The sequence below is a fragment of the Ochotona curzoniae genome, unplaced genomic scaffold, assembly GCF_017591425.1.
Source record: "Ochotona curzoniae isolate NIBS_2020 unplaced genomic scaffold, NIBS_Ocur_1.0 contig_2927, whole genome shotgun sequence".
In the NCBI taxonomy this organism is placed as follows: domain Eukaryota; kingdom Metazoa; phylum Chordata; class Mammalia; order Lagomorpha; family Ochotonidae; genus Ochotona; species Ochotona curzoniae.
Genome location: NW_024465654.1, coordinates 3,418,778 through 3,446,567, shown reverse-complemented (window position 1 = coordinate 3,446,567; position 27,790 = coordinate 3,418,778). Strand labels below are relative to the sequence as shown.

The window sequence follows — 27,790 nt, the reverse complement described above, 5'->3', positions numbered from 1 at the left end:
GCCAGGAAATACAGCTTAGCAGGTGAGCAAGTCAGAGAAGTGACAGTGAAGCCGCAGAAGCCATAAGCAGGGAGCTGGATCAGAAGCAGAGAAGATGGGACACGAACTGGTGCCCCTATTAGCACCAGCAGGCCAAAGATTAACCTGTGGAGCCACAGCACTGCCCCCCACCCTGTGTTATTTTTTTTTAAATGTAATTAAATGGATCACAAAGTAGATAGGGACCAATTTCAGCTTGAGGATCAATATAGCTTTTTCTGGGCCAATGCCGTAGCCTAGTTGGCTAAATTCTTACTTTGCACGTGCCAGGATCTCATATAGGCATCAGTTTGTGTCCTGGCTGCTCCACTTCCCCATCCAGCTCCCTGCTTGTGGCCTGGGAAAGCAGTGGAGGACTCCCCAAAGCCTTGGGGCCCTGCACCTGCGTGGGAGAACTGGAAGAGGCTCCAGGCTCCTGGCTCTGGATCGGCTCAGCTCTGGCCATCGTGGCTGCTGAGAGGAGCAGAGACAGAGAGGAAGATCTTCCCTGCAATAATTCATTCCCCAAGTGGCTGCAATGGCCAGAGTTAAGCCGATCCGAAGCCAGGAGCCTCTTCCGGGTCTCCCACATGGGTGCAGGGTCCCAAGGAATTGGTGTAAAACGAGGAGGAAGGAAGAGGAGAGGGAGGAATCCCTATACCTCTCAAACTGTCTCATGGAAAATAGTAATAATAATAAATAAGTGTTTAAAAAAACATGGGATGAGCATTTAGTGCCAAGGCTAAAAGGCAGCTTGAGACATTTCTGTGTAATATCGGACTGTGTGGATGGGAGTCCAAGTTCAGTTCTGGTCCTGGTTCCAGCTTCCTGTTCATGTAGCCGGTGTTGGATCAGGTGGCTGGATTCCTGTCACCCAAGGGGGAGACCCAGATTGAGTTCAGGTTAGCTCTGGCCTCTCCCAGCCCCAGCTGCTGTGGGAATTTGGGGTGTGAGCTGGTCAGTGGAAGGTCTCTGTTTTGGTCTCTCTGTGTTTCTTACTTGCAAATAAAGGTGAACACATTTTGCAAAGTCATACCCAGCTGACGGGCCTTTTGTTGAGATGGATGAGGACTGGTGAGATAGAGAAGTGGGGAATACAGAATGGCCTCTTCCCCCAGTAAGTGGTCAAGAGAGTCATTTTCAGAGTTCTGGAGGTGACCAGAGAGATTGATGATGGAGTTGCTTAGGAACCCACAGCAAGGCAGGGCCAACAGAGCAGCAGCTTCCGTGTGCATGGGACCCGGCATTGCCCTCCCTGCTGTGCTGGGGGATGGAGACTCTCAAACGTCTAATGGTTGAAATGTGAGTTTTGCATCCCTGGTCCTCTTCAAATGGGGGACCAAGAAACGATCCCATTCTCCAGCAACGACTGGGGGGAACGGCAGGTGTCTCTGCGCCTGGGTTTGTCTGCCACCAGGTTTGCTTGCCTGCAGAAGCAGATTTCGTGCTAAGTTCGAAGCTCAGCGCTCAGGAAAGAATTCTTTGAAGGCTTGGTTCCTCTTTTCCTTTCCTTTCTATTTCTTTCCCTCGCCCTCCAAGTTCCCACTTTTGCTGTGTTTGCAGAGTCATGTCATGGGGTTGAAGGCTCTGAGTCATGCTGCGCTGGTCCTGAGCCTGGAACCAGTGCCTGTGTGGACAGAGTGGCTCCCCGCTGTGGTTTCAGTTCTCATGAGACTTCTTGGGGGTGCTGGTTGCCATGGCACCTCTTCTCACCTGTTGAACCATAGGAAGTCGACCACTTACCAACGTTGTGCTTCTCCTTTATTGTATTTTGAGCAAGGCCTGAGACATTGTCTGAAGAAAGCAGAAACTCTGTCAACATGGCTTCAGAAATCACTTATGCTGAAGTGAAGTTCAGCAATGGAACCGTGGCCTCAGGCGTCCATCCAGGCTCCGCTGCAGGTAAAAGCTGTTTTCTTTCTTTCTCTTTTTCTTCTCTTTCTCTATTTTTTAATGGCTGGAGTTGATGATGAGGCAAAGGATGAAGGGAAGGCTCAGAAACAAGATCTAGGTAAGTTGCCAGCTCTCATGGAGTCGTGGAAGAGTGAGCCAACTCCAGGAAAACACGAAGGGGTGAGGTAGTTACATAGTCAGTTGGGAAAGCTTCCATGATGAAGTCGTAGCTTCAACTTTGCCCACTAGGAAACTGAGCCGTGAGGAACCAGTGACCAGCGTTTGCTACGCAGAGCGTGTTGTTGCGAAGTTGACTTAGTCTCTTATGGCTGGGGAGACGGAGCTCAAAAGACTAGGCAGTTTCTGTAGCCATCAGCCCAGATGCAGGATTCCTCATGAATGAATGGAGGTCAATGTCTTTTTTGTAATCATTTGTTTTTTCTAGAAGTATACAAGAGAAGAATGTTAATTATTATGTGTTAATTGCATAGGAAGGTCTGCATAAATGTGATCTTTAGAAGCTGATGTACTGGCACAGGTACATAGAGCTGAGTGCACTGGATCCCTGGTGGGGGTGAAGCTCAGCAGGCCTCCAGGACCACCCCATCCCCGAGGTTAGGTGCCTGTAGCTGGGCTGCGTGCTGCCCTAGGGCCCGCCTAGTAGGTAGATGTCAGGTTTGTGAGCCCCAGGGGTGGGGGAGCCAGCGATGCTTGGGTCACTTGGTCCAGGAAATTGGACTCGCCTGCAAGAACATGCCCTACTTAATGAAAAAGGCGAAGCAGTGGCCACAGGCCCTGTTATAAAGGAGAATATGGCAGCTCATTTGGGGCTGTAGCAGAAGAACAGATTGGGACAACTACCCCGAACAATGACAGCAAAAATTCTCAGTGAATGGAGCCACTGGACATTGGGAGGGTGACATCACCCTTGGATCGGTGAAAATGGCGGCATTGCAGAACTAGCCAAACCACCTGGACAGAACCCTCGGAATAGTCTGGGTTGACATGAAGTGGTGGTTCCCATCCCCGGGCACTAGGACGTACGGAAAATCATGAGTGGTTTCCTCCTTGGTCTCTCCTTCCCCCAGGAACAACAAGAAGAAATGGCAAATTTGGAAGCAATGAATTCACCGAATTTTCCCTAAACCTCGATCCTTTCCACCCTGATCAACCATGTAACCATTATTAAAAAACTAAAATTTAAAAATGGAAAAAAAAATAAACTGATTCACAAAAACTATGAAGATTATTCTCAGTGACAGCAGTTTGTGTTTTTACGTAGTTTCTAAACTTTCCACAACAAACATTATCGTTTCATCCCTCTTCCTATGGATATTTTATTGTCATTTCAAATGTCACCCTCCTGGAAGCTGTGTGCCATCCAAGCAAAGGGCAAAGAGGAAGAGAGGGTGGAAGAGCAAGTGGAGTCAACACTTGTTCTTTATAACACTAATTTGGTTTTCCTTTCAGCGCCCAGACCGACGACAACGCCTCACAGAAGTAACCCTGGTTTTCCCAAGTTCCTCGCGGCCTCTTTGCTGGCATTCCTCCTGCTCCTGGCAGTCTCGCTCCTCGTCGCGTTTATTAGTGAGTATTCCAGTGGAATTCATAAGCAGAGAAGGTCTCTGTTAGAAACTAGCATTTAATAATAGTCTTACCTAGAATTGTGAGGGAGAATTTTTTTTTTCTGGGAAGACATAACTCATGGGACATGAATGGGCATAATTCAATAGAGGAGTTTTCATTGATTCAGAGTTAGTTGCTCTAAAAAAAGGAATGAGATCAATTTTAAACAGAATTTGAAGAGTGCACACATTGGTGTTTCAGATTGGAATCTGGGGGGTGGGTCTTGTATCTGTGTTAGAGACTGGTTAAGCAAAAGCAAACCTCTATTTAATTTTTTTTTTTTTTTTAATTTTTGATGATGATTACATGGCTGATCAGGGTGGGAGGTTGGAAGGTCAGGGAAAAGTGGGTGAAACATTGTTTGCAAGTTTGCTATTTCTTCTTCCTGCATCTTGGGGTAGGGCAGCGATAAAGGAGAAGCCTCACCCGGCCTGCCAAATGTCCCAGTCCCCAGGGATGGGGAGCCACCCAAGGTCCCAATGTAGTGCTTGCTCCGGGGGTTTGCTCAAGCGCTTTGGATAGTTCTGAAATGCAAGTCCAAGGTGAGGCAACCCTTCCGATGTCCACTGGCTGACACAGCTGACCTCAAGCCTCCATTCACCCGGATTTTTGCTGTCATCATTTGGGCTGGGGTTGTCCAATTTGTCTATTCTCCTTCTGCTACAGTACCAAATGGGTGGCGGTATTCTGCACTGGATCAGGGACTGCAGCCACTGCACCGCCTTCTTCACTGAGGAAGTTGCATTCTTGCAGGCGGGCTCAAGGACCCGAGTCAGGCGACCTGAGCCTTGCCATTCCCTGCCCTCAGGGCTCATGCACCCAGCACCCACCTCACCGGTGGGCAAAGGGACCTGGGCCAGGCAATCTGAGACCTGCAGGATCCCCTGTCCCTGGGGCTTACGAAAACAGCATTCACTTTGTGGGTGGGCCCAAGGACCAGAGCCAGGCAACACAAGCCCTGCTAAGTTCCCTGCCTCTGGGGCTCAGGGACCTGGTACCCTCCTCACAGATGAACCCAAGGACCTGAGCCAGGCAACCCGAAACCTGATGGACACCCTGCCCCCACCCCTGGGCTCTTGAACCTGGTGCCCACCTCACAGGTGGGTACAGGAACCTAAGCCAGGTGACCTGAGCCCCCCTTAATCTCCTGCCCCTGGGGCTTTCAAACCTGGCATTTACTTCATGGCCTGCCAAAGGGCCTGAGCCATGGACTCACCAGACCCTATGCCCCCAGGGCTCACAAACACAGCATACCTTTCCTCCACCCCCACCTCGCAGGTGGGCCCCAGGACCTGAGCCCTGTCAGATCCCCCACCTCTGGGACTCACGTACCTGGCCCCCATTGGGTCCAAGCTGGCATGACTCACCTCACCTCAGCATCCACAGCCTGGACTAGTCTAGTCTGCTCCTGTTCCAGCTCCTGCTGGTGGGTGCTGCAGCCTATCCCACCCCAGCCTGATTGCTGTCCCGGCCCTAATGTGAACTGTCTGGTGTCATGGTTCAACCTGACCCCTCCTGCACCCTGCCCTGTTCTCAGATCTGCCAGTGGATGTTATGTGCTGGTCCAGACTGTTCTGTCCCCAGACCTGACCCACACGGATGCCAGTGGGTACTGTAACCTGGCATTGTCTGGGCTTCTCCTTGCCTTGCTTCTTGAGCTCTCCTACTGGGACTGTGTCCCAGTGAAGGAGTTTCCCAAGCTTCTCTATCGAGTCTCCTCCCAGTGGCAGTTCTCGCACACCAGTGGGTTGTTGGCCCAAGTTGACTTTGTCCATGTTCTGGCCATGAACAGTGGTCTTGCTCAGCTGGCCACACCCATTCTGGTTCTTGTTGTTGGTTGTTGCAGCCCAGTGCTACCTGGTCTGCACCAAGACACAGCTTTCACATAGTTGAGTGGGAGTCAAGACCTAGTCTGGCCTGTTCTACACCCACCCTGGCTCTCATGAGTACCAGTGGGGGCTGGAGTCTAACCCAGTCCATCGCTTCCCAGACCCAGTCCACAGTTGTGCCAAAGGAGGCTATAACCATGTCCAGCCCAGCCCGCTGCCCCCCAATCCAGTTCTCATCCGCATCAGTTGGAACCCCATCCAGATAAGTTTCCCTTAAGCTCCCCAGCCAGGCCTGCTCCCATCCTCAGCATTCAGGCATGCCAGTAGAGGGAATTGATGTACAATCAAATTTAATTTATTAGAAATTATGCTTTATACAGGTCTAGAACATAGCTATATGAGGACAAAACTGGAGACAAATAGAGAACCTAGAAGGCTAATTCACTGATGCAACTGAGAAACAGAGCCTGATCTATAGCTTATGTTACTGAAGAATAAGAAGAAAATTCTTTGGATGGCCAAAGAGGTAGACTCAGGGAATTTGAGATATGAGAAACGAGGAAGCCAGAGAAGTAAAGAACAATCTCAAAATTCTGGGTAAACTCAGCAATTGTGAAGTTTTCCAAAGAAGTAGGCAGTGTAGGATGCGTGGTAAGCTTGGGTTTGTAGAGTTTTAGATGACTGTGGGAACCTCAGAGGGATGTGTATGGTGGGAGATGTGCTAGGTTAGATTTCAACCCAGGTCTTCGGAAGTCATTCACGTACAGGAAGCAGGTGACAGCATGGGGATGTATGACATTTTTCAGGAAGGGATATAGTGTGAGAAGGGGTAGGGAAGGTTATGGTATGAGAAGCGTACGAAAGGGATGTTGGGGACTGCCATTTTAAAAGAGGTGGATGAATGAAGAAAAGGTTAAAAAGCAATGGCCAGAAAAGTGAGACAAAAATATGAAACAGAAGGATCCCAAGAGTTGAGAGACAAAACAGTTGGGGTCAAGTAGTGTAAGAAGTCTAATCGGAAGATTATTGACACGTGGCCCTAAGATACACACTGATCGTGTTACTGCCTGTCGTTCTAACAAAACTCCTGAGACTGGACACTCTAAAAGGAACAGAGGTTGACGTGGGCACCTGGTGCTGGGGTCGGGGAGATCTGAGCGCCTGAGGCTGGTATCTGCTCAGCATCTGCTGAGGGCTTCAGAACACAGTGGAAGGAAAGAGACTGAGTGTGTACAGAAGGGAGAAAGCACGAGGTGGACTTGCCATCCAGCAGCCAGCTCCTGGATAACGAACACACCCCTGAGAGAAAGATGCTTTCTCTCTTAAAGGCTCAAGCACCTGTTAGAGGCCCTACTTACCCACTCTACCACAGAGACAACCAAATCAGTCAGGATGAGCTTTGGGGGGACCAAATAATAACAGTGATGGTCCAGTGCAGTGTGGTTTTAGTGGAGCAGTTCAAGAAAAACCACAGTGTAGTGGTTTGAGGAACAGATGGGGGTAAGGGGAACAGAGAGAAAACTCAGTTTGTGTAGGCAGAGGTGGGCTAGTTTTAACTTTAAAAAAATCATTTACTAATTTTCATTTGATTTGAGGGGAGGGAAGGAGATAGATAGATATATATATACAGAGAGAGAGAGAGAGGGAGAGAGAGAGAGAGAGAGGATGTGAGAAAGTGAGGGAGAGAGCCAAAACAGCCAAGCCAGGACCCAGAGCTCAGCCAGGTCTCCCCCGTGGAGCAGGAGGGTACTTGAAAGCAGCAGCCCGAGTACTTGAAGCTTCACCTGCTGCCTTTGTGGGTGTGCATTCCCAGGGAGCTGGGTGGGAAGAAGAGTGGGGACTTGAACCAAGCACTTCAATAGGAGATGGGGCATTCTATGTGGCGACTGCACTGTTGCATCCACGCCCATCCCTGGGCTAAGTTTTCAATCGGGAGAGACGTGAGGAAGAGTCAATTATGGAGTCGATCAATTATATCAAGTATGGAGAAAGCACAGAAAAGAAGAGGAAGCATCTAATGTTCTCCTGATCCATTTCAGTTTCTTTTTAAATTCCCCCTTTTCCAGAGGAATGCAGAAGTAGCTAATTGCATTCTTAAAGACAAACCTTGAATGGCCTGTCCCCGGGGTTCAATAGCCACATGCATTTTACACGAAGTCCTCAAGCAGAAAGTGGACAGTAACTCTGATCTCGTTTTGATGGACCTGCCTCATCTACACCAACTGCTGACCTTGATTTCTGGACATGCGTGTAGTTCCGATCACAGCAGCATCAGGACTTCATTGACTGATGAGGAAGGTTTTTGTTTCCGGTCAGGATCCATCTACTCCCATAGTTAGACATTTTGTTTTGTTTGTTCTGTAAACAGGTCGAGGAAACAACAAGAAAGGTGAAAAAGTCCTAATACTGCTAGGAAAGTGAGCCGTCTGTATTTTCCTTTCCAGTTTTCTTTCAAAAATATTCTCAGCTTCTTGAAGGAAAAAAGACTTTAAAAGAACTAAATCACACGGCGTTGGAGTGTCTGAAAAAGAATGTTAAAGGTAAATATGAACCATACACTTTACGAGGATCCCAAATCAGTATTTCCAAAAGATTGCTGGATGTATCATACTAAGAAATGGAGTCTTATGGTCATTTTAAGCTACAAGTGTGGAACAGCACAGGACCTAAAAGTTCTGCGTATGTGCTTTAATTTGATTATGCAAGAAAATAGAAACATAGCTGTGAAAAATGAACATGCTACGTTTCAGATTTTTTTCAGCACTCACTCGTACGTACACATATGTTAAAGCCATGTGACTGAAATGCTAATGTTTTGTTCTGATTAAAGATTCCATGTCGCTTGTCAAGTCCGTAGGATTCGGACATGAGGGCGCTGTTCTCATGCATCGGAAGTGAAGGAGCCGGGGCTCCAACCAGTGCCCACATGGATGCCAGCATGGGCAGGCTGTGGCTCTCTTGCTGTGCTGCAATGCCAGCCCTCATTTCTTTTTTCCAGTGGGCTCACAGGCATTAGGAGCACTGCGTGACGCTGTTTTCTCTAGAGGCTCTGTTGGTCAGTTGGTAATTCTCATGGTTCTGTTCTCCCACTCACCGATTCCCCTGCCGCTGTCCTGCTGCTCAGTCCATTCTCCGGACGTTTCTATTACTGTGTATTTCACTTGGAAAAAAATCACTTGATTCTGTGTGTCTTGCACTTCTTGGCTGACACTTTTCACTTCCTCCTTTATTTACAAAAAATTTATAGCTCCTTACTGAAGCATTTTTATCATGGCCACTTTAAGGTTTTTGTTAGATACATTCTAAATATTTTTGTTTTCTTGATTGTTGGTGTCTATCGGTTATTATTTTCTATGGAATTTATGAATTTCCTAGTTCATGGTATAATGAGTCATTGTTGAACCATGAACATTTTTATATTGTGTTTTAAAGTCTGGATCTTATTTAAGCATATATTTTAGTTGGTTTTAAAACATTTTTTGAGATGACTTGTTTATTTGAAAGAGTAACAGGGAAGAGAGCGGGAGAGAAGCACAGAGAGAGAGCGCCTTCAGACAGCGACACATTTCCCACGTGGCAGGCTGTTCTCTGCACTTTCCCCAGTCACATCAGCAGGGACCTGGATCAGGGGTGGCGCCGCAGGGCCTTACGCCAGCTCTCCTGACATTGCAGGTGGCTGGTGACCTCCTGTGACGCAGTAGTGCCCTCTGCCAGGGTGACTTTCTTAGGTGCCAGTGCAGCAGGAGAAGAAAGCTTTGTGTCGTTGTTCCCTGCTGGAGAAGAAGGTTTTCTTGGCACCAGAGCGGGAGGGGCACCTTGCATCATCCAAGTAAAGAGGAGCGTGTCATTTCCCCATCCCCTAACTTGGATACTCCCCAAACTTTTAAAAGCGATGTCTTACGTTGCACTTACATGGCCTTCTTTCTAATACAGAGAAAACCTGGAGCTGCTGCCCAAAGAACTGGAAGCCATTTACTTCCAGCTGCTATCTGATTTCCTCGGACTCCAGATCTTGGAATGAGAGTCAGAGCTACTGCTCTGCCATGGCCGCGCACCTGCTGGTGATCAACAGCAAGGAGGAGGAGGTACTTGCTATCAGAAAGTGAAGCCATGACTTCCACCTGGTTTTCCTACAGCTTTCTTGGCTAAGAGGGGGGTTTCCATGGGTTTTAGACATTGGTGCTGTGGTAGGCAAAGACTTTGAAACAGCTGGGGAAGGGCCAATGTGGTGGTATTTTTCAAGCCAACACAAATAGTAAGAATCAATGTTTTCAAACCTCTATATCTGAAGTCACACAAGCTGTTAAAATTACGGCTGCCAAGTGTATACCTGTTTCTTCAGCTGCATTTTCTGATATTTAGTATTTTAAAACATTGTTAAGCAGATTTTGTAGACTGTTGTATGTTCACTCCCTATGCTTGATGATACATGATGTTGTGTGAACTGGGTGCTTGGGATTTAAAAATAGTATTCCCATAAAAAATTGGAGGGTCATGGCTCCTTTCTTTTTTTCCTTCAGAATTTCATCATCACAAATCTGCAAAATAATCTGGGTTACTATGTGGGACTGTCAGATCCAGAGGGTTGGAGACGTTGGCAGTGGGTTGATGAGACACCATATGATGGAAACGTCACGTGAGTAGAGAAAGGAATGCTGGGTCCTAGGTCATGCCTTGGCTGTCAGTGTCCTCGTGTCAGCTGGGAAATGGAAGTAGCTCACTCTGCTTTTCACCTTGGGCACTGGCTTAAATCATTTTATTGTCTAGAAATGCTTGTTAGACACACATAATTATTTTCTCTTCTCTCAGATGACAAAATTGAGTTTGGATGATTCATCTGGGTCATCCAGTAATGTCAGCAATGCTTCCCACACCCAGATTTGACTGTGTTTTCTTAAAACATTTATTTTCCCCCTATAACCTAGTCAGAATTGGAACCCCACATAGAACTGTAACCCCTTTACTTTTGTAATAAATATTAAAATAAACAAAGAATCAAGATTTGGGAGGCACACATACACACACGCGCACACACACACACACACACACGAGAGCTCTCCCATCCTGTACTTCACTCCTTAGACGACCAGCACTTCATACAAGTCTCCTATGTGTGTGTCAGGAACTCAAGCACCTAGGCCGTTTTCCACTGATTTCCCAGGTGTGTCAGTAGGGAGCTGGATTGGAAGTGGAGCAGCTGGGACTTGCACTGGTATTCACTTGGGATGCTGGTGTCACAGGTGTTGGCTTAATCCACTGTGCCACAGCTTTGGCCCTGGGTTGAACTCTGAATCCAGGCAGAAACCCCATCATTTGAGTCAGTACAACAGCCTCCTACAGTCTACATTAGCAGAAAGCTGGAGTCAGAAGCCAGAGAGGAGAATTATATTCAAGGAACTCTAATACAGGATACAGGATCCTTAAACAGCATCGTAACTGCTCTGCCAAACGCCTGCTCCTCTATTAGGTCTTAACTATTGCACATGTCTGAATATAGTAACGCTTCATGTTAATTAAGACCATAGCCATTAGTAGCATGAATTACTTTTGATAAAAACTATGCTGTATTTTAAGTCATATTCCATTTATGAAATTCTTTTAAAAATACAAATGTTTCAGTATATTATTGTCTTTTTTTTTTTTGCATCGATGATGAGAAGCACAGAGTAATACCAGTTTTTAACTAGTTTCTCAGATTCCAAAAGCAGTATGGTAAAAAATGAAACAATTATATTGATAGGTGGGGCCAGGGTGAAATCTTTCGGTCTATAAGGAAGCTCTAGGGGTTGACCTCCAAGACCAGGACATGGTGATGAATAATTGGAAGACAGCCCCTGAGAAGGCAAAGCAATGCAGAGGATGTGGGCTCTATTTTCAAGGCAAGTGCTAGAAATGCAGAGAGAGGAAAAACTGCACACACAGTAGGAAAGCTTGGGTGGAGCTCCTGACCCTGATTTCCACAGGTGCAGCACCAGCTCCCTGCTGTCTTACCATCTCTCATCCTCTTCACGACACTGCCTGAAGGCACACTTTTACTCTTTCTCTTCCTTTTAGATTCTGGCATAAGGGTGAACCCAACGATCGGAACGAACGTTGCGTTATGTTAAATTTTCGTTATGTTCCGAACGCCTGGGGCTGGAATGATGTCCAGTGTGCTCAGCGTCAAATGTCAATTTGTGAGATGGCGGAGATCTACTTATGAACTAACGTTGTCCGTGAATGTTTGGTTGGATTCACACCCAGCAAGACAGAGCCAGCTGTGCTTACTTATGTGTAAGGAATGCTTATCATGTTTTATGCACATGGTCGGTTATTCCATCCAGGAGAGAATGAATCAACACACTGCTTTCCTGACTCATTAGGAAACCTTTATTGAGCATTTTCCATATGCCAGAGACTCTGATGGATACTCTTGGCTTGTTGTTTGCTGATGGAATGAAACGATGGGACTCTTCCACTCATCTCACCTTTCTTTTTCTCCTCCCAGCTTCGTTGATGTATAGTTGACAAATAAAATCATAAACATTTAAAGTGTACTGAGTGATTATTCGATATACTTGTGTATTTTGTGATCATCAAATGAGCTGACACATCCGTTATCTTCCATAGGTGCCAACCTTTTGGTATACAGTGAGACTATGTGAAGTGCACTTTCTATGCAAACTGAAGGCATAAGATAGGGAGGTTGTACTCACCAAATAGATCCTAGAAGTTTTGGACCTTTGGCCAATATCTTCCCATGTCTGTCATCCCAAGTCTTGGGCGGTCACTTTTCTACTCTGGGCTGCTGTGCGAGTGACTCTTGGATTCACATACTAGTGGAATAATAAAGTGCTTCTCAATCCCTGAATTACTTCACTTATCCTTCTCTGTTCCTACATTGACACACTTTGGATTTTTTCACTGTTGTGCGTGGCACTGCCGTGGACATGGGAGTGTAGATGCGTCTGGGAGCTAGTGGTTTTATTTTCTTCAGCTCTGTACTTAGAGGTTGGGTTACTGGATTTTGCAGTCTTATTTTCAGACACAAGGACTATTCCAACTTCCTTTCTCACCAGGAGTAGACAAGGATTGCTTTTATCCACATCCTTGCCAACACCATTTAGCTCCTGGCTTTTGAAAATAGCCACCCTAACAGGTGTGAAATGATGCATCATTCTCATTTTCATTAACATGATTAAGGATGATTATCGTATTAAGCACCTTTTCACTGATCTATTGGGAATTTGTATGTCTTCTCTGGAGAGAGAAAATGTCTTTTCAGATCTTTTGTCTGGCTTTTCGTCCAGTGACTGACTCCCCAAATAGCCACAACAGCTGGGATGGACCAGGCTGAGGTCAGGAACCAGGACCTCCAGGTCTTCCACATGGGTGGCAGGCGTCCAAGCATTTGAGCCATCTGCTGCTGCTTTCCAAGGTGGGTTTATGAGCTACCAGGCCCTGTGCGGTAGCCTAGTGACTTAAGTCGTCAGCTTCCATGCGCTGGGATTGCATATGATCACTGGTTCTAAGTCCCACTTCCCATCCAGCTCCCTGCCTGTGGCCTGGGAAAGCAGTCGAGGACTGCCCAAAACCTTGGGATCCTGCACCTGCGTGGGAGACCCAGAAGAAGCTCCTGGCTGCTGAGTTCAGATCAGCTCAACTCTGGATGATGCGGCCACTTGGGGAATGAATCAGTGGATGCAAGATCTTCCTCTCTGTCTTCTCTCTGTGTATCTGACTTTCCAGTAAAAATAAATAAATCTTAAAAAAAAAAAAAGAGAGAGAGAAGTAGAGCTACCACAACTTGAATCAACAGTCATGGGATGCAGTGTTGCAGTTAGAGGCTGAATTCTCTGTGCCACAACACTAGCCCTAGTTTTTATCTTTTTCAGTGGTACATTTAATTTGATTGTTAAAATGTACAATAATATATACCTAACTTATTTTTCAACTTTTCTATTGATGACATTTGAGTTAGTTCTAACTTTTAGTTACTATAAATAGAATTTTTGTACAGATTTTTTTCATAATTATTTTTAGTTTTAAGGTTTAAAAATTTTTAAACACTTTGCCGCATTCACCTTTAACGTGGATATAGACATACACATACGAGCTATTTTTAAAAAACAGGACTATTAATATCTCAAAATGAGGGATTTGTGAAAATGATCATAGTGCAGGGAAAGAAGGGTAAATTGTCATGTAATTGACGAAATTCAGAGAAGCAATACTTATTATTTTATATCAAATGAAAGGAAAATGCACATCCTTTTATGTGCCTTTTGGTGGACTCTTGTGCTGTTTTTAAAAATTATTGATTTGAAGAGAGAGAAGGTTGGAGTAACACAGAAAGATAAATGGATAAAAGCAGAGCATGGGCGAGACCTTCCATCTGCTGGCGCACCGTCCAAATGGCCACACAGCTTGGCTTGCCAAAGCCATCCAGGCCTCCCCTGCGGACGGCTGAGGCCCAAGTGCTGATGCCATCTTCCACTGCTTTCCCAGGCACCTCGAGGGAGCTGTAGTAAAGGCAGAGAGGTGAAGGACTCAAAGCAGCACTCTGATAGAGGGTGCTGGCACCTCAGGTAGTGTCCTCAGCTATTGCGCTACAACACCGCCCCAGCATTTGTGTTCATTTCTAAGAGTGGAACGTATCAACATCTTTTATAAAACAAAGGCTTGTGATTTTCATGAATTCCAAATTATCATTTTTCTTCATAGTCGTATTTTTAGTGCTGTATCTAAAAACTCGCAGAAAACAAACAAACAAAAAAAAAAACATGAAACCATGTAAACGTTCCTTGTTGGGTTCCAGAAGTCTTATACTTTTTTGTTTCTAGACCTGTATTCCATTTTGAGTTAAATTTGTGAATGCTTAAAGTTTTGCTTCGATTAATTTTTTCACAGGTAGATTGTTCTAGCACCGCTAGTGAAAAATTGATTATTTCTTCATTGTATTGGCTAACCGCGTATCAGTACAGCAGCCTAGTCCTTCATTCTGCTGTGTGATCGTGTCCTCACATCGTATGGACAATGGCGGAGATCCCAGTGCCCGAAGGTCAAGACATGTTGAACAGTTTTTCTTTTTTCTTTTGGAGTTCATGTTTGATTTGGAAGTAGAGATGCCTACTGCATTGCACCTTCAGAACTGGTTGTGACAGTCTCTCTTACACAGTTACTATACACACCCCCCAATGACAAGCCATAGATCAAAATCAACAACAGGAACAGTAATAGAAAATTTACAACATGAAGTTAAATAGCATGCTGCTGAATGATCGATCTGTTGCTGAAGAAATGAGAAAGGAAATAAGAAACTTCGAAGGAAACGATGCTAGTGAGTGACCTCTCTGGAAAGGGGTTTGTTTCAAACGGATTGCTGACTCGTTTAAAAGAGATCAGGTTGGAACGAAAGCATTCGTTGTGTCTAAGAGTATATTGGACGCTTATTTTGAGTCCTTAGTAGTTGTTATTGTATCTACTTGTTTTAAAAAATAAATTCTTAGTTATTTGGAAGTCAGACTTACACAGAAGAGGAGAGAGAAAAGTTTTCTGATCTTTGGTTTACTCCCCAGATGGCTTCAATGGATAAAGCTGACCCAGGCTGAAGCTGGGAGCCAGAATCTTCATCTAGCTCTCCCTCATGGTAAGCAGGATCGCAAGCACTTTGCAGGCCATTAACAGGCAGCTGGGTTGAGGTGGAGCCATCAGGACACTAACAGGTGCCTGCCTTGCAGATGGTGTCTTCACCCACTACACCACAACCCTGGTCCTGATCTGTACTAGGTTTTGCATGGCTTCCTAGACAAGTGCAAATGTTTTAACATTGTCTGCCAGTACAATCTGACTCAGCTTGCAATTCTGCTTCTTCCCTCATTTTCCATTCTCCTTATCATTTAAAAAAAGACGTATCTAATTTGGCCATTTCTTCTTTTTGGTTTTCCTCCCACCATCTGTGTAATCCTTAAGGCCTGCTACCATAATTGGGAAACTTACATAGGACAAAGGAGAAAAATAAAGCAAAGAAAAATGGAGCCCGGGTTTACTCGCAGTCCCAGAGGGCAGACATTGGAGATGGAGAAAGAAGCAAAGAGGTCTTTAAATGGCTTGGCCTGTGAACAGCTCAGGAGAACGCCTTTCCTGCCTGGACAATCACATCACTCAGTTCTTGGGTTTTGTTTCTCTATCTCTGAAGGGAACTGGAAACAGCTGGTGGTGTCCCTCTAACCACTTCTCCCTTCTCTCATATTTTGTTGTTCCCTCAAACCAACCATGGGGGAGATTTTCTGAACTTCAGTCATGTTTCTCAGAATCTATACTTACAATGATCACTTGAAAAGCTCTGTAGAGGGGGTTGGTGTTGTGACACAGTGCATAGAGCTGCCATCTGTAACACCAGCATCTGATGGGAACACCAGTTTGAGTCCTGACTGCTCTACTGCCTATCCAGATCCCTGTTGCTGGTCTAGAAAAGCAGTTCCCAGTGTGTGGGAACCTGCCACCCCACCCTTGCAGGAGACCTGGAAGAAGCTCCTGGCTTCTGGCTTCAGATCCACTCAGCTTTGGCCATTTGGGAAGTGAACCCTGGTTAGTTCTCATGGGAAGACTGTTACAGTGAAGACATTTGTGTCTGCACACTCTGGTGTTTTGTGTTATGGTATAATTTCTCCATCTTACACACACTTCCACTGTGTTGTTGTTTATTCCTAGAACCCCACCAATGAGACCAACACAGTCTTGGACTTTCAGCCTTCAAACACTGTGGTCTTTATAAGTCAAGACAATGAAAAATGGATTCATGCAGGTTGTGACACATTTCCTTGGCTTTTTACGATTCTCGATGGATACAGTGGTTACCTCTTTCATACTTTATGAACTAGTTTTAGTGAGGGAAAGAACTTGACCTACAACCTGGTGCACAGGGACTGACTGGATGAGGTGTCAAGATATGCAGCAACACCGGCTCCTAGGTCTGGAACTGGGTATGTGTAGGGCTGCTGCTCACCAACTGGGGCCTACCTGTAGGCAGGTGCTACAGCGTGGGCTCTGGGTTGCAGTGAGGTGCTTGGGTAGTGACTGCAGAGTCTAGGTCTAGAATGCAAGCACATGCCAACCAGTAGCGGCTCCAGGGTTTCGTGTGGACTAGCTTCCTGTGGTAGTGATCCTGGTATCTGAGGAGCAGGCATTTAAGAAGTGGTTGTGGACTGGTGTGGAGCTTGTGTATACACAGATGAACCACAGCTTTGGGGTCTAGTGGTGCAGCTAGCCTGCAACAACAGTGGTCGTAATGGACGTGCAAGCGCACGTGGTGCAGACATGTAGTCAGAGTGGAGTGATTTCAGCCCTTATGTCTGGGGCATGGCCCATTTGTCTGATGCATGGGTATTGAGGAAGTGGTGGCAGAGCCTGCATCTATAACATGGGCTCATCCTGACCCCGGCATCTGTCCTGGGACTAGTTCATATTGAAGCTCGCTGCTGACGGTGCACACTCTGGAGGTAAAAGTAAAGGCTCAAGGAGGTAGTTGGGGCCCTGACAGTCACAGAGACTCCATGGAAGTTCTGAGCCCGCTTTTGCTGGCCTAACTCTGACTTATTGCGGGCATCTGAGAAGTGAAACAGTAGTTGTAAGATCCCTCTCCACTTATTTCTCCTTCTCTCTCTCTCATTTTTTTTTTCAAATACAGTGAATATAAATAAAAACTTTGAAAGATTGAAAGAAACAGGGAAATCTTTTTACATTTCCTGTTGAATCTGAAGAAGTGGGTGAATGTGGAAAGTGAATGGGAAAATAATATTCCCCTAATGAAGAGAGACTTGGGAGAGTTTAGTAGAGCTTGTTTCTTTAGATTTGGCTTGTTTTCCTGCGTGTCACCCTGTCCCCTCAGGCAAAGAGCAGGCCACCCGTCCCAGGAGGGTCTTCAGACGGTGTTGTTGACTTCGGAAATTCTAAAGAACCTGAGGCTCATGTGGAGAAAATGCACTCCAGTCAGCATTATGAATTCCAACACTGAAGATAATTTATTTTTAGAAATATCAAGTAGCTAACTATTACTTTTTAAAAGATGTATTTATTTGGAAGCCAAAGTTACATACAGAGAAAGAGAGAGATCTTCCACCTGCTAGTTCATTTCTCAGATGGCAGCAGTGGCCAGGTATGGGCCAGACCTAAGCCAGGAACCACATGGGTCTCTCACGTGGACAGCAGTGTCCCCAGCACTTGGACCGTCTTCTGCTGCATTTGCCATACCATTAGCAGGAAGCCGCACTGGAAGTGGAGCAGCTGGAACATGAATGGTCACCCTCATGGGATGCTGACATGGCAGGTGGCAGCTTTGCTATGGCACCATGCTGACCTCCAGAGTAACACATCACCATGAGGTCCTTCTCCAGTGAACCGCACATTTTCAATTTTTAAGATCATGGATATTGTCATGTTCGTCTTGTTCCATGTTTCAGTTGTGCCTTCTGTTCTCAGAGATTTACTTTGCTCAAATTGTTTATCTCCGGCATTTCACAAATCCGAAACATATTGAAGAAACAGGATACATCATTCCAGTTTTTCCTGGGATTCGTAGAGTCCCTTATGGCGGCACAGTCCTCCAGTGTGACTATGTTGTTGGGCTCCCCTACATCCCAGAAGCTGAGAAAGAGAGGAGATTATAAATCCTGGTGAAAGGAGGCAAACAATCCAATGTAAGCACCAAGTTACAGGTATGTTATTCGACTTGCCAACAGTTGGGGGGGCAGATGTTATAACCTCTATTTTAGTGACGAAGGAATTTCAGAGCTCAACTATTTGTCTCAGCCATGGAGTATGGGCGCACTGAAAACCACTAGACCGTCATGACTTTAATTCATTTATTTATGGTATTTATTTGAACAATAGAGTTACAAGTTGAGAGAGAGGCATTCCATTTACTGGTTCATTCCCCAGTTGATGGATCAGGACTGAGCCAATCCAAAGCCGGGAGCCAGGAGTTTCCTCTGAGTCTCCCCAAACAGTACAGGGGCCCAAGTAATCTTTCTTTTCCCTCCGAGGCACATTAACAGGAAGCTGGGTCAAAAGTGGAGCAGCCAGGACAGGAATCAGTGCCTGGTTGGCTTAACTATTATGCTATGTGCCAGCCTCATGCTCCTTCTTGCATTTTGGTTCCAAAATGCTAATTTATGGGAATGGTTGATACTCTTTTTCTGGAGTATCAATGTCCTGTATAATGCATTGGTCTCTACATTTCTTGTGTTAACTGAGGGTATTTTAACGGTGTCACCACGATTGTAGTTAGGCTGCTTACATGATGCATCGCAGCACATCAGCTACACTCTTGTAACTCCTGATGGTTACTCACACAAATCATTTAACTCACTTCGCCTTTACTTTCTTCAATAGCAAATAAAGATAAATAATACTAGAGATATCTTTGGGACGGGGTAATTTATGTGAGAGGAAATGATGAATGCCAAAAAACTTTACACACTTCCAAATTCCGTGTCCTCATGCTGTAAAGCCACCGTCAGGGAAAAAAGGAGATGTTACGATAGTTTCTACTTTCATGTAGAAATCTGAAATCTCTCAAATTGCCTTTTTTTCCCTCACTTACTTCAATTTCAATGCCTAGAGCTCTAAATTCCACTCTTTGCCTCTCCTACTTTATTAATGAGGGATAACCCCCTTCTCATTTCCATACGTTTTTTTTCCTTTCTCCCGACACAGCTGCAGGACGTGGGGAAGCAGGGAGGAGTGGCCTTCCCTCTTTCCTCTCGTTTACAGTCCATCCCTGCACTTGTTCCACCGAGGATGGGCTCGAACACATCTCGTGTAGCAGGAGGAAACTCTGAGAATCCCCTCCACACTGATCAAAGTCAGGATACGGAGCAGCAGGGAAATTCTTGTCAAGGAAGGGAATTACCTCAGAGACTTGACGAGAGGCGTGTCATCTACCCACTTCCACTGACCCTCCGCCACCTGGTCTGTCAGTCCGATATAAAACTCTTTCTTTGGGGGTTTTGTGTGGAAAAGGAATTCCTATGGAAGTGACAAAATGGCAAGATATGAGATCAAGCAGCATAATTCAGAAAGAAAATGTCAGAAGTCATGAGTCTTAAATGATGGTTAAGTGTACTTGAGGTGATTTTGATCATTGATGATTATGTCTTAATTTTTCTCCTATTGGTAAAATGCACTTAATATAAAACTAGATCAACAAAAAATTAACCTTTCCCAGAGAAGGAACTTCTTGGCGATTCATTAAAAATTTGTCTAAGGTTAGAGAAAGCCAAATACTGTAGCAACCCAGCACATAATGTTACTCATTACAGCTTAGAGGTAATGGCCATTAGTACCTGTCCTGTTTCATACACGTTTGTAAACACAGCAATCTTACTAAAATGGACATTCAACCTTTTTTCCCCCTCTTCTGCCTAACTTCTTCAATTAATGAAGGAATTTCTCATGGGAGTTCTTGTTAAGTTTTTCTGGTAATGAAAAATAGTGAGTGAAGGTGATGGCTTCCGGAAATAGCAGGGACAGCTTGCCCTTCAGGGCAGCCATTGTGCCAGTAGTCACTGAAAGACCAAAGCTTCTTGGGCGCAGGGGGAAAGCGATGATGGGTGTTACCCTAACACCGGGTGGGGGTGCAAGGGGGCGTGCCTGGACTCACGCTACCTGCTCCTCCAGTGTGTTGATAATCACCAGATGGGCTCCCACGTTTGCACAGCTTTTTAAACTTGCTGTCCACGGCAGAGTGTCAGTAGAAAAGAAGTAGCAGCTGGACTGAAAGTATTTCCAGTTCAAGGGACAGCAATTCTTCACTGAGCCTAGGAGAAGGGAAGGGTCAGTGAGTAACCCAGGTCAACCAAATAAGAAAGATGCAGTTTCATCTGGCCCCCTGCAGCCTGTCATTTCCAGACCCCTTGGAAGTTCATGTTCATACCCCGCATTTTACTATCTAAGACCTCACGCTGATGTAACATCGGTAAACAATTTTCTTAAATTTTCAACATAATCCTCATTATCTGTGTGTCAGCATTAATAATACAGCCATATCTGCGATCTGCTTTGGTCATACTCTTGTTATGGAATCCTATTTGTTTGTAGGGTTTGGGGTCCAGGAAATTTACGTATTTTATCTAGCTGACCTACAAGTAGCTATCTCTTAAGCTACTGAAGCAAAGTACTGTCAACCAAACCCACAGTGGGGTAGAGGTGAGCTCCATCCCTGGGAGGGAAGCAGCCTTCCCAGAGTCCTCACACTATGGGTTTTTTGTGCCTTCACCTCACTTTGGAAGCAGGTGATCCATTTTTTTAAAGTATATTCCTGGAGATATGACCTTCGATTTTTAGGCTTAATGTGCAGATACACATCTCAGTTTGATTCTGAAAGTTTAATGTCTTCAGCATTTCATGGCCGAAGTTCTAATCCTGGGGTTTTGCCAACTCCTCCCATTCACATGCAGCATAGGAAGTATTATACATTTTGCTTGTGAAAATTAAGCTATAGCCTAACTCTGTTTCACTCATTCTGAGGTCACGGTAGAGACCAGGAAATGTTGATAGTAGATGCCCATGTTCAGCCGTGAGGACCAGGTTACCTAATCCATCGCTGTAGCAGGAGAGCCCTGTGACACCGTCATCTGGCTGGGACCTTGTCCCACCACAGGTTTGGAAGACACGATAGGTCACTGTAAGGAAAGGGGCAAAGGAAGCGCTGAAGATTCGTTTCTTGCAAAAACAACAAATCTGCTCACTTTCATATTCATATTCAGAAAGTATTAATGGTTATTCTGCTATTGTTTGACCTCAAGTGCACAGGAACTGGGGGCTCAACTTCTCAAAGAAAGAGAAGGAATTCAGATTTATAAATCAGCTTTCCTGATTTCCAAAGGATTAAATTTATTTAAGAGAAAACAAAGATATATGTGCCCTTTCAGCCACATCCTTGTTATTCTTCTTTCAGTATGCAACTAATTGCATTTCTGATCCTCACCAGTGATAGAGGTTTATACTAGCAATAGGAATGGTACAGAGAGGAGGGCTCAAAACCATGGAGGACATGAAAATGTCCATTGCATAAAACACATCAAAGGTCACTGAAATTTACTAACAGTTCTACACTAGCTGTGACATCTGACTTGAGGAGTAGGCTAGAAAATCGGTAGTGAGACAGGGAGCCTGTGTATGGGAGTAGAGAACCTCCAGGAAGCAAAGAGTTTCCTATCAATATGCAATCAGAGAGAATCATATTGAATTGGACCATTAGCACCTACCCACACATCTGGTGATGAAGCAGGCACTGAGAAGTAGAATGGCACTGACAGCCACCGTCCACGAGAATGCCTGAGAAGAGACGCATCTCCTGCCTGCGGAAAGAAAGACACAAGCATGGTCAGGCTTCCTCCAGCACGCCACAGAAGAGAGGTGAGATCCACTCACGTGCTTGTTTCCTTCCACCTGCCTCAAATTGTGCTGAGTGGTTCTTGAGTTTCAGCATGCTTCAGGCTTTCTTCCAGAGCTTGAGGAAGCATGGATTGCCAAGTCTCACCTCCATGTGGAACAATCTTGGTAGAGCTCACACAGAGCCCACCAGTTTTCAGGGGCACTTGATGCTGCTGCCCCGAGGAGCACGTTTTAAGAATCATCCATTGCTAACTTTACCACTCTCCACCCATGAACTCAGTCACAGAATTCTCCCTAAGTCTCCCAGTTCTAAAACATCCTTTCCCATGTGACGCCTCCCCTCTCATTTCTTTTGCTCCACCCTTTCCTTCTCTTTCTGCCTCCTGTCTTGGTTTTTAGTCTTTCTTCTTATGTCTTTTGTTTTTTTTTAAGAGTTATTTCATTTATCTGATAGAGTTACAGAGAGAGAAGCCGGGGGAATCTTCCATCTGCTGGTTTTACTCCCCAACCAGCTGCAACAGCAAGAATTGAGGCAATCCAAAGCCAGTATCCAGGAGCGTCTTCCAGATCCTCTGTGTTGGTGCAGAGAATCTGGGCCATTTTCTTCTGCCTTCCCAGGTACATTAGCAGGTAGCTAGATCAGAGGTGGAACAGCTAGGGCTTGACCTGGAACCCACATGGGATGCTGACACTGCAGGCAGAGGTTTAACCTACTGCTTTATAGCACCTGTCCCCTCACTGAATTATTTTTCTGTTGCCCATCTTTTCCCATATTTATAACTGGTACCAAAAAGATTCCTAGAAAAAAAGAGAGAGGTGTAGATTTTACCTGTGCACTGTGATACGGATAATGTGGATGAGTCCATTCTCTCTCCTTTTATTTCCTGTTTCTGAGTGCAGGAGGGTTTTGGTGGTAAGAGTCAGGAAAAACGCATCCGCAAGGTGAACACATACTCTGACTTTAGGAAGTCCAAACTCCGTAGATGTAAGAATTTTAACTTGATTCATGGCCACGCCTTCAAGTCAGAATTTCCTTTCTTGCACAAGGAGGCCAAGGGGGTTTACTGAGCAGTATTTCAGTTCTGCTCATGCCAGAACCCAAACACATCGAGGAAATGATGAAATTGTGAGTCTCAGTGCAAGCAGGCAGGCTTAAAAACATCAACTTGCTTGGGTGGGCAATGTGCCTCTGCTTTTGCAAGAGCTAACATCCCCTTGATGTGGGGATGCCCACCCTGCATCCCCAAACGTCACTGTGATGTGTGTCCTCCATGCATTCGTTACAAAAAGAAAACAGCCCTCAAAGCACAGCTGAGCAAATAGTGTATATGTTTATGGGTTAGTACTGTGCACTTTTAAAATTTGCTTTCTGAATTTTTTACCGATTTATTTTCATTTTACTTGAAAAGGAGGGAGAAGATGAGGGAAACGGAGAGCAGGGTTGTGAGGGAGGGGAAGAAAGAGAGAGACAGAGAGATCTTCCATCCTTTGGTTCACTCCCCAGAAGCCTTCAGTAATCAAGGCTGGACCAGGCTGAACCAAGCCGAGGATTCCCTTACAGGTAGCAGGGTCCTGAGTACAGGAGCCATCACTGGCTGCCACACTGGGTATGTATCAACAAAGAGTTGAATCAAAAGTAGAGCCAGAACATAAAAGAACTAGGAGTCTGATACGAAACGCAGCTGTCTAAAGCACTGTCTTAATTGCTGCTCCAAACGTCTGCCCCTAAGGTAAAAATCTTAGACATCTTGTGGTGGGTGTTGAGGCATAGCCGGTAAAGCCACTGTCCGAGGTGCTGGCATCCCATAGGTACACCCTCTTGAGTCCCAGCTACTTTACTTCCACTCCAACTCCTTGCTTATGACTCAAGTGGAGCATGACTCAAGTGCTTGGGCCCCTGCCCTCATGTGGGAGACCCGGGAGGAACTCCTGACTCCAGGCATCAGATTGACCCAGCTCTAGTCACTGTGACCATTTAGGGGAGTGAATCAGCAGAGGGAAGGTCTCTTCTTTCTCTCTCTCTCTCTCCCTCTTTCCCTCCCTTCGTTCTGCATTTCAAATACATAAATAATTAAATCTGTTAAACCCAAAAGAAAACAGGAAGACCATTTTGGTGGACTAGATCTTTAAGAAATACGTCTAGAATTCCATAACTTCCATAACCCCCAACTGAACCATGGAGATTAAAACATTATTTATGTTTAATATTAATTTGGTGGAGGAAGAGAAGGAGAGTTTTCATATGCTGGTGCCCATATGCCAAGTGCTTGCAACGCTGGGGCTGGGCCAGGGCTGGGACAAGCTGAAGCCAGAAACCCAGAATTCCATCAGGGTTTCCTGTGTGGGAACAGAGACCCAAGTACATGGTGAGCCATGAAAGGGAGCTGGACTGGAAGCAGAGAGTCCAGGGGCCAGGACTTAACCAGGTCTTCAGGTATGCAGAGGCTGCACCAGTGACAGCTGCACATCTCTTCCATTTTTAATGTTTTTTCTCCCTTATCGCTTGAGCATTTTAATTTTTTTTTTTTTGCGGGGGGGGGGGTACTTATATCCCTCGTCTCAAAGTGGTGGCTAGTGAGTTATTTTAGAGGTCTCTCTCAGCTGAACAGCCTCATGTGATGTGGCCACCCTCAAATTCAGCTCAGGGAACAGAAACCTCAGCTCTGGTCCTCCCACCAGCACAGATATCCGAAGCCTTAGCAACCCCACAGGTACGGACGGCACAGACCAGGTGATTTCTAGTTCTGCGTTGTAGTACACGCTAGGAGAAATGTGTTTGAATGTCAGAAGTTGGAATTGTGGCAAGACATTCAAGTGCAGTGCTTCTCTTGAAAGTTAGGATGTACTTTATTGCCTTCCTCACTGCCTTTTATGAAGTAGATCACACTGATTTCAGCTGAGTCAAGTTCATAAGTGTCAGGAGGCAGTAAGTATGATGCCTGTTGCCCTGTCATTGCCAATCCCATGACCCACTTTCCATGTGTTTGTACTCAAAGGGACTTTTTATTATTTTAACGGGTTGGTTAACTTCCTCTACACTCTTCACTCTACACTAACGTATATTTACAATTTTAAATGATATGTTTATTATAGAATGTATTTCATATTTTATTAGCAAATGATTTTGGAGAAGTTACCTAATAAATGAGAAATATGAAATAATGCCAAATCATAATTATCCATTTAAAAACTTTAACAATCAGTAATATAATTCAATATATAATTTTGTTAATTTTATTTATTGATAAATTAATGATCATTTTACCAGCCAAATTATAAATTATATTTATGTAAAGTGAACACATTTTGTGTTTCACATATTTTCTTCCATATTTTTAAAAAATCTTTACATTGTCATGCTTTCAGTTCACTTTGCAATCACAGGCTTACCACTTCACTTGGCAAAGATTTCAACAAATAACAAGCAGAAAAAACCCTCTACTGTTCCTCAAGAGGGTAGGAAGGCTGTAGATGGTCGAACACCAAGCGGCCAGCCTCACCCATCTAGGGTACATTGCACTCCGTGTGTATTAGTTACCACAGGTAACTAGTGGGGTTTCCAGTTGCATCTATTTTGTTGCAAAAGACAGGATTTCATTCTTTATTGTGATTGGATAGTATTCCATTGCACATTTATGTATATCACACTTTCTTTATCCATTCATCATTTGATGGCCATCTGGGTTGATTCCATATCTTAGCTATTGTGAATTGAGTTGCAATAAACATGGATGTGCAAATATTTCTCTCATATGCTGATTTGATTTCATTTGGGCAAATTCCCAGGACTGGAATGGCTGAGTCATACAGTAGATCTATTTTAAACCCTTAGGAACTTCCAAGCTGTCCCTCATATGGTTGTACTAGTTTACATTCCCACCAACGATGGACTCAGGTACCTTTTCTCCCACATCCATATCAGCATTTATTGTTTTCTGACTCTTTATGATACCCATTCTAACTGGAATGAGATGAAATCTTACTGTAGTTTCAGTCGGCATTTCCCTAATGGCATTCCCACAGGAGGGAAAACTAGGGTTTTTCGAAAGGAAGTCTGGGTAGTGTATCCCTCCAGAGGGATACTGAGATTTGAGAATATTGATGAATCCCATTGGATCTGAGCCAGTTGGGAGAAAGAAACCAAGGGATTTTAAAACAGAATACCCGTGCCTAGTGGCTAAATCCTCGCCTTGCACCGGCTGAGATCTCATATGGGTGCTGGTTCATATCCTGGCTGCTTCTCATCCAGCTCCCTGCTTGTGGCCTGGGAAAGCAGTAGTGGATGGCCCAAAGCCCTGGGAGTATGTATCCATGTGAGAGACCCGAAAGAAGCTCCTGGCTCCTGGCTTCAGATTGGCTCAGCTCCAGGAGCTGCAGCCGTTGAGAGAGTGAACCAGCAGATGGAAGATTTTTCTGTTTGTATCTTCTTCTCTCCTTACATCTGCCTTTCCAATTAAAAAATAAGTCTTAAAACATTAAAAAATAAGACAGAATACTTGTTTTTAATACCAATAGGGACTGTATCAAATAATTCTCTTTAGGGTAGGCATCGCAGTGCCACGGGCTAAGGTGTTAATTGGGATGCCTGCCTCCTATATCAGAAAGCTGGTTCAAGTCCTGGCTGCTCCACTTCTTCTATCCGTCTTCTTGCCAATTCATCCAGGAGGCAGCAGGTGACAGCTCAAGAACTTGCCCCGCTCCCAAGCATGTGGAGGCCTGGGTAGAGTTCTTGCCTCCTGCCTTCAGCCAGACCCAGCCTTGGCTGTTGCGGACATTTGCACAGTCAAACAGTGCATGGAAGATTCTCTCTCTCTCTCTCCTGCCTCACTCACAAGCTCTCTGCCTCCATCAGTCTCTTCCCACATCATTTCAAGTAATTGAAAATAAGTAAGTAAATACAACATTTATTTGATATTTGGCAAAACATTGGACATTTGATGTAGCTGTTAAGATGTAATCCCATACTGAAGTGCCCAGGTTGCAGTATTGGTTCTGTTTCTGATTCCATCACGTGGAAGCAGGTGATGTTTGACTATAGTGCTTGGGATCCATCCGAACACTTGGGAGGCCCATGTTGAATTCTGGGCTACTGGCTTCAGCCTGGCCCATCCCAGCTCTACAAGGCATCTGGATAGAAGCATAAAGAGCAGGATCATCATCTTCCTCAAAATCTCATCTTCCAAATGACCACTTATCTAACAAAAAGAGAATCACATTTATTTCATTACAGATGTGGGAAATAAGCCTACCTGACTCCACCTACCCACCAGAGGATAGCCTGAGAAGCAGAAAAGGGGACACACTTATTGTTAGCTGGTCAGCAGGTGGAAGCAGGCTCCTCCTTTTGCCCCTGGTTTCTCAATGGCTAAAGTCCCACATGGCACCCAAAGCAGGGGGAGAGAGGGTAACAGGGTGGGTGGGTACTGCTGGGCAGATCCAGGACAAGGGAAAAAGAGTCATTCTGTGATCTCATCGAGGCTCCAGAAACTGAGAAGAGAACATTCTGGAACAAGCATCAGATGTTTAACCATTACAGAATTGCTGAAGGTTATGAAAGTAACAAGTGGTGGTGCACGGTTTGCTAACCAAGCTCAGCAACTGACACAACTTGGGTTCGTAGTCCTCTCTTTTACATGGTGTTGAGGCTTAGTATCATGGCTGTGCTAAGGCTAAACTGTCTTCCATGAAAATACACCATGATCATTTATCACAACAAACACAAACTATTTAAGCAGGAACTCAGGAGAGAGAAAAAATAGAACTCTGACACGTGGGTTTTAAGCTCATCTCAGCAGGGTTAGGTCTTCTGCTTCTTTCTGTGCTCCTGTTGTCTATTCTTTGCTATCCTCCCAACCTCTTCACCCTTCTACTCGAACGGCCTAGACAATGTGTATTGCAAGACCTTTTAAAAGAACCTTGAAGTCACTGGCAAATGTCACAATGGTTCTAATGTGATGTCACCAGAACTTGAAGTCAGTGGTTCCTGGCAGGAGAAGTTTCTAACAGAGTAACCCACTGACTTCTAGGAGCAGGAAAGGTCTTTTCTT

The 27,790-nt window shown here is 45.0% G+C and overlaps 2 protein-coding genes across 2 annotated transcripts; one reads left to right on the top strand and one right to left on the bottom strand.

The window, feature by feature from the left end:
• The first annotated feature begins 1,053 nt into the window (after positions 1-1,053).
• Positions 1,054-11,897, top strand: LOC121155473 (C-type lectin domain family 4 member A-like). Its single transcript, XM_040978841.1, has 7 exons — positions 1,054-1,320; positions 1,799-1,920; positions 3,382-3,498; positions 7,811-7,906; positions 9,300-9,451; positions 9,887-10,002; positions 11,421-11,897. Exons 1-7 carry the CDS (start codon positions 1,289-1,291, stop codon positions 11,566-11,568), a joined length of 783 nt encoding a protein of 260 aa, XP_040834775.1. The 5' UTR covers positions 1,054-1,288; the 3' UTR covers positions 11,569-11,897.
• Positions 11,898-17,813: 5,916 nt separating this feature from the next.
• LOC121155474 (C-type lectin domain family 4 member E-like) lies at positions 17,814-22,691 on the bottom strand. The gene is made up of 6 exons (XM_040978842.1): positions 22,573-22,691; positions 21,614-21,706; positions 20,939-21,028; positions 20,013-20,164; positions 19,258-19,373; positions 17,814-17,990 (listed from the first exon to the last, which is right to left on the bottom strand). Exons 1-6 carry the CDS (start codon positions 22,607-22,609, stop codon positions 17,822-17,824), a joined length of 657 nt encoding a protein of 218 aa, XP_040834776.1. The 5' UTR covers positions 22,610-22,691; the 3' UTR covers positions 17,814-17,821.
• Positions 22,692-27,790: the final 5,099 nt, after the last annotated feature.